The sequence below is a fragment of the Telopea speciosissima genome, chromosome 11 (assembly GCF_018873765.1).
Source record: "Telopea speciosissima isolate NSW1024214 ecotype Mountain lineage chromosome 11, Tspe_v1, whole genome shotgun sequence".
In the NCBI taxonomy this organism is placed as follows: Eukaryota; Viridiplantae; Streptophyta; class Magnoliopsida; order Proteales; family Proteaceae; genus Telopea; species Telopea speciosissima.
Genome location: NC_057926.1, coordinates 55,571,871 through 55,586,644, shown reverse-complemented (window position 1 = coordinate 55,586,644; position 14,774 = coordinate 55,571,871). Strand labels below are relative to the sequence as shown.

The 14,774-nt window shown below is 39.3% G+C and overlaps 1 protein-coding gene across 1 annotated transcript; it reads right to left on the bottom strand.

Moving 5' to 3' along the window:
* Window positions 1-2,406: 2,406 nt before the first annotated feature.
* Window positions 2,407-13,250, bottom strand: LOC122645728 (elongator complex protein 2). The gene is made up of 10 exons (XM_043839067.1): window positions 12,921-13,250; window positions 12,707-12,794; window positions 12,456-12,541; window positions 11,774-11,927; window positions 8,960-9,123; window positions 8,166-8,843; window positions 6,329-6,650; window positions 4,835-5,049; window positions 3,166-3,343; window positions 2,407-2,967 (listed from the first exon to the last, which is right to left on the bottom strand). The coding sequence occupies exons 1-10, from the start codon at window positions 13,062-13,064 to the stop codon at window positions 2,456-2,458; spliced, it is 2,541 nt and encodes an 846-aa protein (XP_043695002.1). The 5' UTR covers window positions 13,065-13,250; the 3' UTR covers window positions 2,407-2,455.
* Window positions 13,251-14,774: the final 1,524 nt, after the last annotated feature.

The following is a 14,774-nucleotide window of genomic DNA, read 5'->3' as shown; positions in this document are numbered from 1 at the left end:
TTCTTTTCCTTCTTGACCTGGGAAAGAGTTTTGATACAGTAGTGGTTACAATCAATGTTTTAATGCAGAACTAACATGATTGTTCTAATGGATGACCTGTTTTTGGGTCCTCATTCCGGTTCAACTTGCTGAACTGGCGAATCTGGTTGATATCAATGATTCTGATGGCATCAATTTACAGCAACTAAAGTCTGCTCCTACTCAAATGGGACCAAATTCACTCTTATATAAAAAAATAAAAAATTAGGGGGGGGGGGGGAGTAGATTGAGAATATGATCTATCACACGGAACTTGGGGTAATGGTGATGGCTAAAGCAGTTGGAGACTTTGTCCCGCTCCATCTTTGAGTTTAGCCAGAAATCATAAGCAAAATACATAACTCAGAAAAAAATTGATGCGGTAAAGTTAGACTTGGAGAGACACTTTAGTCCGTTCATTTGAATTGACAAGACAATCTCTGAAAGATCCAACTCTTTTAGGGATTACTATTGGTTTTCTTCCAGAATAGGATATACTGTCCCATGAGTAAATCTTCACTTATTGTCATGGACCATCATCCAGTTCAAAATCCTAGATTTGGTAGAATCAAAGACTTCTTTCCAAGCATATTTGACCAGTAAGCTGTACAAATGCCGGTGCTTCCTTTTTTGCTTTATATGAGGTAAGATTCAAGAATGGAAAATTTTCTGCGAAGTCTGCATTTGGAGGCAGGCTTCCTACCTAACCTGCCCTGTCAGATGTTCTTGGTTTTGGTCTCTTAAAATTCTGTTCACTTTTGACTGTTCGAGTTGAAATGCGTCTAATATTAATCCTTTTCCGAACCATTTTAAGTTGCTTCACAGCTCTGGTTCCCTCAGTTGTTCCATAATGTAAGATGGAGCAAGAAATCTAAGGAATGTACTCTTATGTTGCTCTTTTCCTACAGTACAGTTTAATCGAAACCTTGGGAACAGAAGGCATAAACAAGACAATATATGATGTAAGCATCCAGGATTGTGTGGGTCTGTGAATGTCAAATGACTGCCATTGCTGCACAATTCATATGGATTTCACTTTGGGGCCAAATGAAGGTTAGCATTATGGACTGAACTTGCATTCTTGACCAGACACCAAGTGGGGTTCAAGAAGTTAACAGTCTGCAAAATAGTTTAACCACCACATGGTAGAATACTAATTAAGGATGCCCAAAGTTCTTTTTTTTCTTTTTTTGGTAAATGATGCCCAAAGTTCTTACTGCGAAATATTTGTATCTGATGATATATATAGGTTCTTTTCTAACTTCAGAAGGCTATAAACTATGCTTGCTGTGTAATAATCATAGAAATCTTTGTGATCTTATATATGGTGTTCGAGAACAGATTGACCGGGTCAACGATGGGATGGCAGTTGGAAGAGGTAATCAGGATTATTTTGCTGGCAAAGTGGATTGATACTGGCAGCTGCAATCTTACGCAGAAGATCCACGGACCCATCTAAATATGTATTTATATATATTTAAAAAAAATTATGTATGGTATGAGTAGGTGGCTCATGTAATTGAAGAAGCCTTATGGATGATGCTCATAGTAATTTGGCTAAAAAACCTCCCTAACTTGCTCGATGATGGTTGGTGATCTTGTTACTCCGTATACTAGTGCAATACGGGGGAAAAGTGAAGTGTATACAAAATGATTATAGTGAAGTAAGATGATTTAATAAGTTATAAAAAAAACAGAATCATACCATTTTAGGATTCCAAAAACATGAAAAGATGATGAAGTATATTATTCTTTCTTACTACTAAATATTATCTGATTTGGGATTTTTTAATATCTGGGAGTGTTCATCAAAGCCTACAGTACCAGACACAATGAGAAATTATATGTTAAATGAACCAAATTATAGGAGGCTACCCTGATATGTGGTTACTGTTTTCTATGTGATTAAATGGCTCAACAGGTATGTCATGTTCATTCCATGACCTCTGACCTCTACCTCATGCGCAATCTTGGCATTCTGGACTGAAGTTTGGATTACCCTTTCAATGGTTCATTTAAGATGCAGACCGTCTGTCCAGGAAATAGACCAACTGATGTCCTCCTGGGGTGTTTGGTTAGAGCACCTTGATCAATCAAAGGTTTATTTCCGTAGACCATTTCAACCGTCTTTGTTTGGAGGCAAAAGGGTGAAAGGGTCTTCTTATTTTTCTTTTGGAAAAAGTTCCTCTCCCCCCACCCCCCGCAATGCTAGTGTACATTGCCCTCTCACATAGGTTTTTTTATTGTTTTCTCTCTCCTACCTTGAACATGTGGATCCCATGTGGATTATACCATTCCCGCACCTTTTACTCTTTTTTTTTTCCCTTTGCCATCACCAATTCGCTCTACAATCTGCAGTTCTACAACAATTGGACATCTTTATGATAATTCCAGAATTAAACTGGTAATGGCTTGCTACCTCATACCACAGTAGCAGTTAACTAATACAATTAATTAAATCAACCTTTATGTCAAACACTCTAACACAATGATCAGCTCCACAAGATGCGAGCTGTATGGTGCTGCACTCTGCACTCTTCTCTGAGTTTCTCCATGCCAAACGGTGTACTGTAGAAACATGGCATATGAATGGATCAAGCTTAACTGCAAGAGCAGCATTGAACCCAGGCAGTGCCATGCCATCACCATCAGCTCTGCCATTAAGGCTCCATAGTTCAATGAGTCCACTTTCCATTCCAACTGCAAGAATCCCTTGATTCCTTGTAGCATCGCAACCAACCCAAGATAAGGCAGTAACACTACTGCTGAATTGTGGTAAAGTCATGAGCTGCTTAACTGAAGACCCACTTTCCACAGACCAGATCTTGACAGTCTTGTCCCTTGAGCCTGTTGCAAATTCATGACCAAATGGATTCCATGAGCATGCCCATATTATTCTTTTGTGTGCCTCCTGCTTCGCAATGAGTTCGTAACTGACTTCATCTACCCCTACTTCATAACGAACCAGATATGTTTCAGTTATCATGAATGGTTAAAGCTTAATAGAAAATGAAAATATGAAAATACTATCATACAGCTCAACTGTGAACACCAGGCTCACTCGTTGGAGAGCTGATCAAGAAAAAAGTGCATGGGTAACCCCATCAGAGTTATCAGAAGGCAATGCAATTGGACTTGAGATTATACCTGTCCTTGTGAGTCTGAACACCGAGAACTGGCGATCCCTGGAGATAGCCAAAAGTAAAGAGTCATCATGACAGAATTCCATCTGTGTCACAGTTAAGCTATGAGACTGCAAGCGCCCTACTGCCTTCCACGATCCAACTTGCCACAGCCATATTTCTGCCACTGTTGCTGATTGGGCCTGCAAGATTGATGTTTATGAACAGTTTATAAAACGGAAAAGCAGATAGAACAGCGTGAACTTAAAAACTAATGATCCGATTAGAAACATGGATGCAGCACCCACTATGAAAAAAAGTAACACCAGTAATAGCATTCACTTTTTACTATATAATTGTCCAGATGCCAGCATCTATCCAGACAAGACCAATCCGGCAATTCACAGAAGACAGTTGTTGCCTCACCCTCCCCCCTCCCCCCTCCCCCCCAAAAAAATGATAATATCTTATGAAAACAATCCAGAAATTCTGTCACTATTGAGTAAGAGATGTGATTAAGAGCGTCCCAGTACACAAGGCTCCCGGCCTCCCGCTACTGTAGGGTCTGGGAGGGGCAAATGTACAGAGACTTTTTGCAAGTTTTGAAACAGGTAACAATGTAATTATCTTATCAAAAATAGGTAACAAATACAGTAGTATTCCAAAACATGGGAATTAATGTGGATTAAAGTGATTGAGTTTGGAGAAAAGGATCTCAGATAAGAGAAAACACTAGGCTGAAAACCTAGGCAAGGTTCTTAGTTCTCAATCCTTCCCCTTTCTCTTCCTATTATATTATTCTTCCATCTTCTAATATATCATATCCTGCTTTCCATGCCCTTTCTTTCTGTTATTTTCTGTTTCATCCCTTAGAACTGAACCCTAGCCCCAATTATAAAATAAAATCCCTTAATAGTGTATCTTCTGTATCTTTCATTTCATTTCATACAGTATAGGTCTGACACATACATAAGGGGAGGGATGGGTGATGACAACCAGGAAGCTTGAACCCAAGACCTCCTGGTAGGGTGGGCTTTTACGTGCCACACTTAATAGTGAAAAATGTCAGTCGCTTATCAAAAATAAAATAAGTTATAGATGCTTATCAACAGATATTCTGAAGTCAATTTATAATTTCCAACTCCAAATCAATCTCCCATATCCATGACTAACAACCATGACCTATAATCATACAGCCTCAAGTCGTCCAAAATGTGTAGAGAAGTCATAAACACCTTAATTGTACCCTTTCTTGAGATCATTGCTCTTTCAGGTTTTGGCCAAACTTCAACCTCAACCTTCGTTTCCCAATTTTCTCTTACTCTTCCTACTGAATTTGCAGAATTCTGACATTTCCACTTAAGTTCACGCCTAATTTGTCCACCATTTAAACCTGTTTATTAGTTGTTTCAAGGACCAAGTATAACTTTTTTTTAATAGCCAATCAATCAGTTTCTGAAACCATGAATCTCAACCCCAGGGTCCCTTTGTCTCCTCACTTTTCTAGGCACTTTTACTAGGCAGACCAACATCAAATTATCCACCTAAAAATTAGTCTATATGAATATCATATAGGAAGCTTTTGGGACTCAATAAAGAAGGAAATATCATCCAAGGTAATGTCTCTAAATATGATGTATAATGGCCCATAAAGCTCAAGTAAGAAAGATAATAGTAGGAATGAAATTTTATACCTTACATGATGAAGCAATAAGCCTCCCTCCATGATCACAGCATAAAGAAAATAGTTCATTCCCATGACCATAAAGCTTATGTGTTTCTGGCCATAGTGTATGCCATGACAGTTGATCTTCAATAGGAGGCTCTGTTAAAACAATTGGAACAGCATCAGGGATAGTTTCTAGGGTGTCTAGAACATTTCCATTTCCATTTGGGGCATCATTTGCAGCTGCATTCACAAGTGATACATTAAAAGAGAGAGTTAAGGGGGGAAATCCGATGGTCATAAAACTTGCAATGATGTAAGAGTGCATGATGCTGGCAAAATCATCAAACTAGATTATATATAAAAGAAGGGAAAAAGAATGCTGCTTGATCGCATCGCTCCTATGCCCAGACACAGTAACACACGAAATTACCACCCAGACCCTTCTGAAATAAAAAATCCCACCCATGTTGATGCCCCAGTGCGTGCGCTCTTATTGGCCCCCACGCTGGTGGTGGGGCTACACGACCAAGCAGCAATCTCTTGCTTATAAAAGAAACATTGTAAAAGCATCCCAAAGTAGAGAGTGTGTTGGCAAAGAAATCATGTTCGGTACATCTTTCTAAATCAACAATGGCTCGTATCAAGGCTTATATAACATACGATCACTTGAACATAGATTTTCTAAAATAGGTTGGGGAGGGGAAAAACTGTAAACCAAACAATAACTATCATGTGCTTAAAGATTTGAAAAAAAATTGCATCCGTAGTCAATCCCCTTCTGAAGATATTTCAGACATAGAATTCCCAAACTCAAGAGAAAGTTAATAAAGCCGTGGATAATACTGTATGTCATCATTTACTACTCTTGAGTCAATGAGGATACAATAATGAAATTGTACAGAAGTATGTATGATAATACTTCCACCCACTCCCACGCCCACCCCCTCCCTGTTTTCTGTTGTAATTGATAAAAAGGTTGGGAAGTGAAAGTAAAACTCTTTTTAAGATTAAGAAAAATAAAGCAAAGATGAGTTTTTACACAATGAGATTTTAAAAAATAATAAATTGGAATCAACTTGATTCCTACTGCTTCACCTCAAAGACCATTAGTATTTTCATCAGTCCTTAATCATAGTAGGAAATGACAAGGAGAATTGCAGAAGGGGGAGTTATTTTCTTTCCATTAGCCATTCGAATAAAACTTGTTCATTACATTCAGAGGGGAATGGGGTCGGGGAACAAACATAAAGGAAGCAAAATGCGTGACTTGGGTAGGTTAAAGTGTTGGATCAGGGCAGAAATAACAAGAACGATGAACCTCCAACATTCTTGCCCTTAAATTCTGGTATTATGAATTTCGAATATGAGAATAAAGGATAATACACTAAGACCAAAAAAAGCATTAAGATTCAACCAGAACTAAGATGAATCAGCATTCATTTGGCAACAAGGAAATTATTTCAATGATCTATATGCGTGCACGAGTGAGCAAGGCGAGAGAGGGAGAGAGAGAACCTACAGTGGCTGTAAATGGGCTTCTGTGATAACCCAAGAGCAGACATATTTGCACCCAGGATTTGAATCTCTTCCTGAAGATCTTCAGGAAAACTAAATTTCTCAGCAGTTGCATGAGCCAGTGTCTTCAAAAATGATAGAGGTGCTTCAAATACTCGAGCAACTTTTTCTTCTGCTCCACTAACAAACCGGTGGTTACCCTTTCCCCGAATGACCGCAACGCAGTTAATATCATGACCATGAACTTGTGGTCGAGCTATTTCATGCCAATAATGTCCATCTCTGAGACAAACTTCATTTTTCCAAGGAGTAAAAATACGTGTAGTCTGCATTTTTTAAGAATTTGCACATTAGATCCATATAAAGTGATGAAACAAATTCAAAGTTTCCAACATTAGATGAGGGTTGATCAGGTCAGGTCCAGCCGTCCAGGTCAGAGACAAACCCCCTCTATACAATGATAAAAGATTTATCACTTCACTTTCAAGGCCAAGTTACTCAGAAAGTTGACATGCTTCTTTTGTCCTAGGAAGGTTTGCAACAGATAAATCCCAAGAATAAAAGACTGAAAATGTGGAATTTCAAATTCTCAAGATAAAATCTTTATAATATCTATAAAAACAAACTGGAGGCCACAAACCCCCGTGTGTGGGCTTAACCCCCCCCCCCCCCCTTTTTCCTTTTATGAGCTTCAAAGCCCTCATTGTCATGATAGAAAACCTCCGGTGAAGTATGAGACTAGATTTCAAAAAAGAAAAAATATATGTGAAAAATGATAACAAAATAAAATGTTTCTGAAACAGAACAAAAGAGAGTATACCCTTATTAAGAAATTAAAAATGCCCTCTTTTGAATGGCAATTCTGCTCTTAAATATAATTTTTACGGAGAATAAACTTAAGGGGACAAATCAGACGGAGCATTAGTGTTTCACGATTTTCAAAGAAACTGGCTGTGGGCATTGAATCTGATAATGAGGCTGGGTGGGAGGTCACCGATTCCCAGGCCAGTGAGAACGTTCAAAAATGGGTTCGACTCAACACTGTTAAATATATGAATACTACGAATACTGTGATATAGTTTGAACCTGTTAAAATGAGGAGTCTGTTAGAGTGTGCTAGAGATGGGTTAGGGTATAAAAGTTCAAATTTCACCATTCAGACAATTGTTTCTCATATGTCAATATTCGTATACAATACAAATGTTATATGTGTTACAACCGCTTATCCCAAAAGCTCGAGCTGTTAAATAAGGGCCACAACAATGTATATCAACACACATAAACACCCCCCTGCATGTGCAGGCCCACACACACAGCTCTTCACGTGACACCAAAGGGCACAAAGCGTAGGAGCACAACAACACAAAACACAAACCCCTCACACTTACCAAGTATCGAACATCCGACCAACTGGCTCTGATACCATGTTACAACCAATTATCCCAAAAAGCTCGAGCTGTTAAGTAAGGGCTACAACAATGTATATCAACACACATCAACAATAAATAAGTATTTTCCGGGAACCAGTCAAGTAATGGTTGCCTGGGTTGGATGTTCTATTGACCAAATCAACGAATTTACACGAAGCTAAATGAAAAGGGTTGGTAGGTCAAATGGTCTGACTGCCCAGCCAGATTTTTGAACACCGGTTTCCCCCCCCCCTTCTTTTACCCAACAGTAGCAGATTTTCAGTTTGTATCTTTCAACAAACTGAGAATACCTAGAAGAAACTACCAAAAAAAAATTATGCTGCAAATCAAGTCAAAATGAAGGACCATTGGTACTCTGAATCAGGAAAATATGTTCATGAAACTGCAAAATATAACTGGTCCATATATTACCTGGTCATGGCTCACTGACAGCAAATATTCACCAGATCGGGCCCATGCAGCATCCATCACTGCTGCGAAGTGACCAGATGGAACTTTCTGTGGTTGCCAATCATCAAAGTTAACACCAATATTTTTCCAAAGATGAAAAGATCCACCATAGCCATGAGCTAAAATTGAATCTCCACTTGGACTCCAATGGCCGCCATAAAAACCTAACGCACAATGACTTAGTTCTCCAACAGTAACCACATTCACCCAGATGCCAGTGGTTTTCTCAGGTTGCCAGACCATCATTGTCTTGTCCATAGATGCAGATAAGATGCTCAGGGGTTGATAAAAATCAGTTCCCCCATCAGAAGAAAATGAAGGAGGATGCCACTCCACTGAATATACCCAATCTTCATGTCCAACAAGCAGGGATTCCAAAGAAATTTGATAGGAGGAAGAACCAGCTATAAGTACAGGACCTTCAATATACGATGTTAAGCCTATTTCTTCTTTTCTGTATGGTACCTTAGTATTATCTGGAGAACTATGCAAGGCCATCTTCCATATGCGAATGCTTCTATCCTGAGATGAACTTACAAGGAGAAGGCTATCCATTTCAATCCCGGTACAAATAGGTAATGAGAAGTCCAAACTTCGGATCCAGTCTGAGTGACCTTTCAATTCGCAAGCATGAATAAACTGGATGGAGAAAACCAATATATCAAACAGCAGAAAAAATATGCACGGGATATAGGAAAAGGAAAAATTGGGGAAGGGAGGGAAGGAAAAAACAGGTATTAGTTGAGGATACAAACCTTCCCTGTTCTCTCTCCACAATAAAGATGAACCTTGTTATCTAATCCTCCCATTGCTAAGACCAAATGACCAGTACTAGTCCCAGGCAATTCTGCCAACGAAACTGCAACTATAGCTTTTGAACCAACAGATAGAGTTTCCAGACACGAAAGTTTACATTCACCTACAATGATCACACAAACTATTTAATTAACATTTAACTGTACCAACTGCAGAATGTGGATTAAGATGGAAATGATGAAAACCAATTAAGCATGGTCATCTATGCAACCCAAATCCATAAATCTATGTTAGGAGCAAACTAGCTGCTGACAAATCAGAAAAAGGCTAGGCCCATAGAGTCTCCCAGCTTTCCAATGCCACCAACCCCCCCCCCCTCCCAAAAAAAAAAAGATATGAAAAGTTCTCTCATTTCTCCGGAATGGACTCAATGGTTGTGATCATTGAGTCTGCCTTCTCTTGTTGCTCATCCATCTTCAAAACTTCAACGACTTACATGGTAGCATTTGTTGGAGGTGGAGGGCGATGGGGACCAAATGTGGCTTTAAATGTTTGCTCAAAAGAGGCCACTTGATCTATTAGTTGCTTCACGATCTCTTCAAGTGTAAGTGGCTTTGGGGGGTAATCTTGTCAAAGGGAGAGCCTTTTGCGCATATGATCCATTAGGTACTTGTTCTTCAACTTGTACTTCATCTCTTCCCAAGTCCTAGGTTCACGTCTCCTAGCTACGAGTCTCTCTTCATGGAGTTTCCACCATTTTCTAGCATAACCAGTCAATCGGGAGTAAACAAACCTAAGCTTCCGCTCCTCTGTCGGGTTGTACCAGTCAAAATATTCCTCTAGAGAATCCAACCAATCAAAGAAGAAGGATAGATCCCTCTGCCCAGGAAAGGAACTTCTGACTTCATCTTCCTTGTATTAACATCAACCCTAGAGATGATAGGCTCTGATACCAAATAATGTAAGACTAAATTAGGGTTAATTTAGTCCAAAGTAAACCCGCAAATCCAAAATAGAAACAAGGCAGAGAAGAATTAGAAAGTTAGGGCTCAAACCAAACCAGCCTTTGGAATCCAACCAAACTTGGATCGAAGGATGCTTGTATGGTGGTGAAATACTGCTGGAAGTTTCACTCAGTTTGAATGGATGAATTGTGAGATATGGCGAAAACACCAAATTAGAAGGTTTGTAGAAAACTTGCCAAATCAGCACTGCACTTGGCCTCCTAGAAGGATCAAGTGCAGGCCTTGTAGAGGTGATGTTATGCTGCAATTTTGGTGAGGTTCTGATGGATGGAAGTGAAGCTATGAAGGTGGAATGAAAATAGATTATGAAGATGGAGCAATCCAGCCAACAGAACAGGCCAGAACTGGGATCGAGTGGAGTTATGCAGCCTTTGTTTTATTGGATCAGCAAAAGTAGCAACAGCAACAATAATCTGGGGTGTTGGAGGGATGATAGCAGCCTTCGGATGGTATTCACAGTGTTTGCCGCAAACTCAAAGATCATAGTACACAAGGGGATCAATGGAAAAGAAGAGAAGAAAGAAGGAGAGGGAAATAGAAGGTAAAGGATAAGGAGATTCGGCTCTCACTAGCCAGGCCTCTCAGCCCTTCATCCACATAATAGGACAATAAAACTTTGCACAAAAGCATATTTTCATTCATCATAATCATTGTGGGGGCCTCTAAGGGCATTACATATTTATGTGCAGCTATGCTTGCCTTACCAGTAAGAGAATATTAGAAACTTGCAAGAAAAGGAAACAAACAAAATAGAAACTTAAGGAAAGTAGAAACTTCGAAATAAAAGCTAAGCCTACTTTCTAAATCTGGAATTAGAAACTAAAGAGCTATGGTTATTTAATAAACAACCACAAAATATCTAAGAGAATAATTCTAAAAATAAAAACTAAACTAAACTCCTAATCCCCCCCCACACAGAGACAAAATTGACCCTTCTAAAAAGTCTTCACACGATCTGGTCCTGGGCCCCACAGGATCTTCTAGTAGCATTCACACCAAGGTAATATAGGGGCTGTGACACTGTTCATGTGAACAGTGACGTGAACAGTGTTTTGGTCTCTTGTTCTTCATGTTTTGTCCTACATCAGTAGGTCTAATTATCTATTTATCTCAGAAACTCGGTAGATTTAAAGAACTGTTATGTGTAAGCAAGCACATGCACAAGAAATAGTAGTCGTAAATATGCTCCACAGGAAACATTACGACTTGATCTAATCACATGTTATGGGCATTAATTCGGCATTTCAAGATAAAACCCAATATCACCTGTGTTTGCAGATTAACATAGTTTTTGGGACCCGAACATCTCAAGAGCTAAGGTTTGCTTTGTTAAACCCAGAGAGAGAGATGCATGTGAGATTCTTGGACATATGAATAATATAACTCAAATAAGAAACAATAGCAGGATTATAGCCAGATAATTTTAGCAAAAAATTGGAGCAATACTCTGGAACTAAATAAGCTGAAATCATCTCTTTGCGAACCATACAATGGACAGAGATGTAGAAATATCAGTAAAAAATAAAAGAATATGTGAGATAAAATAATTATAAACTCTGGGATGCAAATATCTGATAACTGGAATAGTAACATGTTCTATAAATCTTGTGCTGAAAGATTTTAGCAACCAAAACATAACAAGTTTTCCTTAAGCAATATTGGCAATGGCTAACAAACATCGGAGATGGCAAACCACTGAGGAATCTAATGTTTATGCAGCTCACTGCAAGATTTAATAAAGATCATATGCAATGACCTATAATCTGTAACAAATGAACATTGGCATACCTCCTACAGCAGGAGAGAAGGTCATTTCCCAAACACAAACAGTACAATCTGAAGAAGTGGAAGCAAATATGGAAACAGCTCCAGAAACCATAATTCCAGTGATGCATGTGATGCCTTTCTTATGTGATTGTGGTACTTGTGACACATACCTCCACTGTGAAAATGAGCCAACAGAAGACAGTTAAAATAATAATAGATGAGAACATTCATTGTGATGTAAGTCCAGCAAACATTTGAAATAAACAAAATTTTGTCATAGGTAAAATGTCAGAGTTTGTTGTAAAAATTTTGTTAGTGGGTTGCACCTATAACAAGCGCAAAAATTAGTAATAGAATATTTTTTCAAAAGACAATGATAATGTAGCTGTCAGAAATATTTAATAGTATTTCCCAAATATTCAATATAGATGAGCATAAGACGGTTATCCTTGGGCTCCTTTTGATGTTATGAGATGGAAGAACCCTGAATTATGGAATCTTGATGGGGTAACATGCCACTGATAAGTTCTGATTCACAGTATGATATATCAAAGAATGGTTTTTATGCTGCCTTTTTTTCTGGGAAGGAGAGGGGTGCGGACTACACATAACAGGGAATGGGCCCAGTGCATTCAGTTTCCTCTAGGCAATATCATGTATAACATTTCAATTTCATACAAATGCAAGATACCCCAGCACGCACCTTTCCGTCTTTAAGAGATAATTCCCATACAATGATGACACCATCAGTGTCCCCTGAAAGCAAAAAATGCTTCTCCAACTGTTGAACTGTGGATAAACAAGGAGATTCATTATTAAAGAAAGTCACAATTAATCCTAATCAAACAGCTTCTCCCCAACGTCTTGATTGAGTTCAGTGAATTAAGTGGTCGACTTCGAAGAGGCAGAAAACATTATAGCATCTGTTTGGAATAAGAATAGAAAAGTTCGTACCTTTGAATGCATCCTTACAACTCGGTAGCCACTGAGTACAATTGACGAGAGCCTTGTGCCCAGGAAGCGTGGTCAAAATCTGGGCAGTCTGTATACAAAATCAAAGAACTGAATCTATCAAAAAAAATAAAAATAGCGAAGATTTTGAGCAAATAATACAAGGAAATTCAAATTTAAAAATAAAAAACACGACAACAACATAGGAAGGTCTAACCTTGGGGCAGAAAATAGCGACAGCGTTTTGGGCGCCAAAGGCAACTAAACCGCAGGGGCCCCAGGAGACGTTATTGACGACTCTATTGCAACCAGCTCCGATGAACGCTCTCTCCACTTCTATGCTACTCGAAGAAGAAGACATTGTTTACCTCTCTTGGATTTGAAACTATACAAGTAAACCGTCAACCAGCAGAGAAGGGTAACTTCCTCGTTTTAGAAGGTTCAAACGACGGATTGTCTCTCTGCTGTGACGAGCAAATTAAGTAACAAGAGATGCTAACGTGATAACGAGAAAGGATTTGCCCTGCAAGCTCTCGGTACTCACTACTCACTACTTAGTAGTTAGTACTCTCCTACTCTGTTCTTTCAATTTGGCCAACACCAAACGCCGCATCAAACAGTTTCAGGCTCTTTCACCACTCAACCCTATGAATGAGTTTCGCTGTTCGGAAAGTATGCGTAAACACCACGGCTCCGTTTGGTTGCAAGGAAATGCAGATACTTTCCAAAAAGTAAAATATGTTTGGGCGAGGGTTGGGCACGCCGCCGCTCGCTTCCCCCAAGCTAGCGGCATGCACCAGTATGTTTCGCTATGCGGACCAGCAGCCGGTGGTGTGGACTGTGCATAGCCTTTTCCCAATATGCATAATTACAGAAAATAATAATAATAATAATAATTTTCTGTGTTTTCATGCAAGGAAAATATAAGTATTTCTTTAGGGAGTTAAATATATGAGAAAAGGCTGGGCATGCCAGGGGTGCCTAGCACGTGTCATCCTCTCTCTTCGCCCTTTGAAAAAGACCTTTTTTACCCTTTTTGTGTTTAGTGCTTTGATTGGTGTATGTTGTTGAATCGTTATCCCCTTCAATTTGCTATCTCCTCCAAGTCCTCCAATTCTTCATATGGGGGCAAAAATGACCACCTTAACCCCTGCCCAAAAACATTATTCAAGGTGGGGTCCACTCCCCCTATTAGAGGAATTGGAGGAATTGGAGGTGTCCGCAAATTGGAGGTGATAATTACTAAAAGCTGGTAACATGCCCAACCCTCTCCCTAAATATATTTTGGGAGAGAATTCTTCGTGGAGAGTGTGGTCCTTGTGCATGCATGGGGGCCAATGGAAATATACATGGAAGCATCAATAGAGTAGGCTTTTCTGTCTTTCATGGGGGTGGGGTGATCATTTTGCCCACCTCAGACAAAGCGTGCATGCTCCCCTTCATAGTTCTTTTTTCCGTATAAAACATTCCTCGCATAGCTTGTGTGAGGATCTTTTCTTTTCTATTTTAGGGAAAAGGTTCTATAAGCAAGCGATGGAAGGAACGTTGACAACCTCTTTCTCTATCTCTTCCGTATAAAATGACGACCTCTTTGCATCTTTATTTATAAAAAGCATTCCATCTCCACTCACAGTGCAGAAAATGTTTTCATCAATAGGAAACCCACAGGATCGAAAAAGGAGAGAAAGCGTCAGTGCATGACCCACACGGTAAGGATGTGTGAATTGTAGTAAAGCATCCCCGCATAGCTTGTGTGGGGATCTTTTTCCCTCTATTTTAGGGAAAAGATTCTTTTGTCCCATCACAAACTCTCACCCCCTATTGTTACGGGTTGAAATCATCCCTCCCTTTGCCTAGCGGACTGTACCTATGCCATGGTGAAGGAGGGATTCCCTCATCATGGGTGAAGGGAAACTTGAACCAAATTATTTTGCTAGTTTGGGGTAATGATTCATGTAACAATTGTTTCTTAATTATCAATCTATTTTTGCCTGTCAATTACTGTAATGAGAATTATGAGATCGTTGAGAACGAAGGACTATCTTGTCATTCTAACATCTCTCTCAAGCTT

Coding starts and splice junctions, on each gene's coding strand:
- LOC122645728 (XM_043839067.1), bottom strand. CDS start 13,064: ATGTCTTCTTCTTCGAGTAGCATAGAAGTGGAGAGAGCGTTCATCGGA. Junction 12,795..12,920: donor TCGCTATTTTCTGCCCCAAG/GTTAGACCTTCC, acceptor TTTTGTATACAG/ACTGCCCAGATTTTGACCAC. Junction 2,968..3,165: donor GTTCAGACTCACAAGGACAG/GTATAATCTCAA, acceptor GTTATGAAGTAG/GGGTAGATGAAGTCAGTTAC.